General features: G+C 40.7%; 1 protein-coding gene across 1 annotated transcript; it reads right to left on the bottom strand.

The window, feature by feature from the left end:
* Window positions 1–2131: 2131 nt before the first annotated feature.
* Window positions 2132–2509, bottom strand: LOC145122306 (uncharacterized). Its single transcript, XM_079057926.1, has one exon. The coding sequence runs from the start codon at window positions 2507–2509 to the stop codon at window positions 2132–2134; it is 378 nt and encodes a 125-aa protein (XP_078914052.1).
* Window positions 2510–4240: the final 1731 nt, after the last annotated feature.

Here is a 4240-nt window from a genome sequence, read left to right as displayed (position 1 = left end):
CAATGGGTAGCTCGTAAATTATCATTGATTAATGGAGTGTGTGTGGTTAACTGACACATTAATTATGTGATAAATGACATCGAGAGTACCAAGCTAATTTGCATGGTTATTCACACCTTGTTTGTGATCCTCGGTATCCCAGTCACAAATGGAAAGAGCATAATCGAGATTAAACATGTCATTGAATAGTTCAATGAATCTCAAAAGATTTAGGAATTTCATTTAACACCTAATTCATTTAAAATTTCGTTTTTCGTGGTGAAATTGGTAAATCGTCATTTACCTACCTTTAAATAATTTGCAATTGGATTACGGCATCCCTCTTCTGAATTGTGAATTATTTAGTTGGATCCTAGCCTTAATATTTCATTTGGGTGTTATATTGAGGATTTCCTTGTCTAATCAAAATTTCGTCTTTCTTCTTTTGTAGATGTCCACCTCAAACAAAGCTTCTCGCTCCAACAACAACAACAACTCCTCAAACACCTTCTCGCTCTTGAGCATTTGTGCCAAGGTCACATTCGATCGCTCCAACTTTAGTGATTGGATGTGCAACATTAGGAGGACCTTGCGTGTAACACCCCGATACCCATGTATGAATTTAAAGCTTAATATATATTCATTTTCAGGGCAACTCGACGAGTTGGGAGGCTCCAACTCGTCGTGTAGAGTTTTAAATGGCCACGTATCTTTAAGGTCTACTCGATGAGTTGGAAGGCCCCAACTCGACGAGTTCAGGGCTGAACATGAAACCCTAATTTTCAGGGTTTTGCACCCTATTTAAAGACCTTATGAATCATTGTTAGCCTCCTTCACCGTCCCCTCAGTCCAGAGGAAACCCTAATCGTGCCTCTTTCTTCATTTTGAGTGTGTGTGATGTAACATCCAAAAATTCAAGCCAATTTAAAACTTTTTTCAACCATTCAAAACCATTAAGTTATTACAACGTGTTTTCAAAATAGTTTAGACATCAGAGTATCCGGTAAATCAAGATCATAAAAATGTGAGGAGGTGCACGATCACGCTTCGCCTTTCCGCGATCATCTGAGGTACCAGAAACAAAATCCAAAAACTGTAAGCCCGAAGATTAGTGCGTTCCCCCAAAATACCCGCACAACAATAACATACATATAATAACAACATACTATGAGCCCAATCAACCATCGGGTAAGAATGCCCCAGGCCGTCAGCCATTGGGTTGGAATGCCAACATACTACGAGTCCAATCATCCTCGGGATGGTATACCTGTTGGATTAATGTCTAAGTCCATAACTATATTTGGTATGTACTTGACCCGACCCGGCATGGTCCATTTGGGTTGCACTTCACCGGCACAATTTATATGGATAGTCTTTTGAGAATAGTATATTTATGATTTATATTAATATATTATAAGTTCTAATATATTAATATGGAATCATATTATTTAATTAGTATTGATCAAGAATTAATTTAGAATTAATTAAGTGATCAAAAAGAACTAATTAAATATGGACTCTTATATATATGGAATGGGCCAAGTTCATTTAGGTTGGGCTAAGCTTTCATGGATGGTCTATGGAGCTTTTAACCCATGGATCCTATGTAAATGAAAGGTCATGGGTATTAGGGTTTACATGGATGTAACCCTAATCCTCCATAATATATAAAGGGGTCCTTGGCTCACAAAATTGGCACAAGTGTGTGAAAATAAGAGTGGGCCGATTTTAGTGTGCATACATATTCTCTCAAGTTCTTCCAAGGTGTTTTGGTGATTTGTGATTCCATTTGAGGCTTCCACACTATTGGGGCTAAGCTCTTAAAGCTTGAAGACATCAAGCTACATAAAAAGGTATGTCATCTAACTAGAACTTTATAGTATAGGTGCTTCATAATATGCTAGTTAGGATGAAACCTTGGAATAGTTAATATTTGCATGTATAATAGAGAAAACATAGATCCAAGGTTTATAGGGTTGCATGTACACCATAGGAGTGTTAGAATGCTCAAAACCCGACACTCCTATTTCCCATAATCAGGTTCATCTTCCCATGCTCCACATCCTCACTTCTTCTTAGTCCCTACAAGTCAGAGAAAATGTGAAAACCACATCCTGTATCATGGACCCAGGAGTTATAATGTGATGAGTTTTTAGATTGAATAGTGTAAATACCTGCCTATCTTGTCATCCTTTATATCTTGCAAGTACATGGGGCAGCTTCTCTTCCAATGCCCCTTTTCATGGCAGTAGAAGCAGGTAGCCTCTTTAGGATCAGAGGCAGGGGGAGCTTCAGAACTAGACTTTGCTTTAGGGCCATTGCTAGACGACCCGGCTTGGGACTTTCCTTTCCAGTTATGTTTTGAGGGAGCTTTCCTCTTATTCCCTTTCCCATGCCCAATGGCCAAGACGGGAGCGTCAGCAGTAGGAGTGGATTCAATACCCTTTACCTTCAATCCACTTTCAACGGTTCTCAGCAAGCTTTGAAGCTGACTCAACGTGACTTCCTCTTTGTTCAAATGATAAGTCATTTTGAACTGATCATAACAACTAGGAAATGAGTGCAAGACTATATCGATAGCCAATTCCTCATCGAAATTCACGTTAAGTATCAGTAAACGATCCACATACCGCTGCATGCATTGCAGGTGGTTCGTGAGAGACTCTCCATCCTCCATCTTGGTGGTAATAAGTGACTTGACTATCTCATACCTTACTTGATGTGCTCTTTGATTGTACTTCTCCATCAAGTCCTTGCACATGTCAGAAGGCCAATAGTCCTCATAAAACCGCTACAGCTCAGGAGTCATAGTTGCCACCATGATATATGACACTTTGGTCGTGTCTTTGAAGTGGGCCCTATACTCAGCTATTTCTTCGGGGGTAGCTTTAGATTCATCTATCACGTTCAGCTCTTTGTCGAGGACATATTCCTTGTCCTCGAATCGCAATGTAACATCCATAAAACTCATGTAAAATTTAAACTTTTCAAACATTCCAAAACCATCCATTGTTTACAAATTGTTTTCAAAACAATCCAATATCAGAGTTTTTCCCAGAATTCACAACATGAATACCAAGGAGGTGCACGATCAAGCCTTCGCCTTCCCGCGATCATCTGATGTACCTGAAAAAATCCACAACTGTAAGCAAGAAACTTAGTGAGTTCCCCCAAAATACTGATACATAACAAATACTACACATAATAACAGCATGTAATGGGTCCACATCTTTACAGACTGGATTACCCCCGAGCCCACAACATGAGTTCGGCTTGCCTATCGGGCCCACAACTCATGTCTGGACTGCTTCCGAGCCCTTGACATATGTCTGGCTTGCTCCATCAGTCCTTGGACTGGAATACAAAAGATTAGCCCACAGTACGAGTTTGGCATGCCCTGCCCGACCCTCAGCTCGTATCTGGAATGCTCATGAGTCCTCAGTATGAGTCTGGCATGCCCTCCCTGGCCCTTAGCTCATATCTGGCATACTCCAGGGTTTGTTGGCTACAACACGAAGCAGTAAAACCTCAACCCAGCCCACGTAACATGTCGACATGTAACATATAATTACACATACAAATAATCAGACAGTATCACAGGTAGTCCTACAGATCTACCAGACTAGCCAATCAAACTAGCATGCATATCTAACTCATACTCAGCATATCAATAACTACTAGGATATCAATCCAATGGGCCGGCCTTGGTGCCTGCGACCCCTACGTATAGTGAGGAAAACTCACCTCACAAGTAGTGTTGAACCGGTAATATCAATCCAACTCACAGCTCCAACTCAACTGCCTACAATCACCAAGTGACTAGCCTCATCAAAATCCGAAAATACCCGAAATACCCTCAAGGTCAAACATGGTCAACCATGGTCAAAGTCAAACTCAATAGTCAAGGTCAATAGTCAAGGTTAACAGTTCATGTTGTCCCAACTCCTCGAGTGCATCTACTGACTCGTCGAGTTCCTTCATATCTCAGAAAATCGTGAAAAGCTCGAGACAACTCGTCGAGTTACCAGAGCAAATCGTCGAGTTCTTTAGCATCCAGAAAGTGGGAAAAAACGACTCAACTCGTCGAGTTGGCTAGGCAACTCGTCCAGTTTTCATAGTCTTAAGGCATTCATACATTTCATAGTCTAAAAGCAGATTTAGACGCTTTTAAGCAAAACCCTAGAAAAGGACTGAGTTTTAAGCAGAATCGGATAAAATCGTCGAGTTTCTTATTGGATCCTTGGTTTTGCCGACTCTAAGA

Source organism: Lactuca virosa, chromosome 6 (genome assembly GCF_052849685.1).
Source record: "Lactuca virosa cultivar CGN04683 chromosome 6, Lactuca_virosa_CGN04683_v6, whole genome shotgun sequence".
Classification (NCBI taxonomy): domain Eukaryota; kingdom Viridiplantae; phylum Streptophyta; class Magnoliopsida; order Asterales; family Asteraceae; genus Lactuca; species Lactuca virosa.
This window is presented reverse-complemented; position numbering and strand designations above follow the sequence as displayed.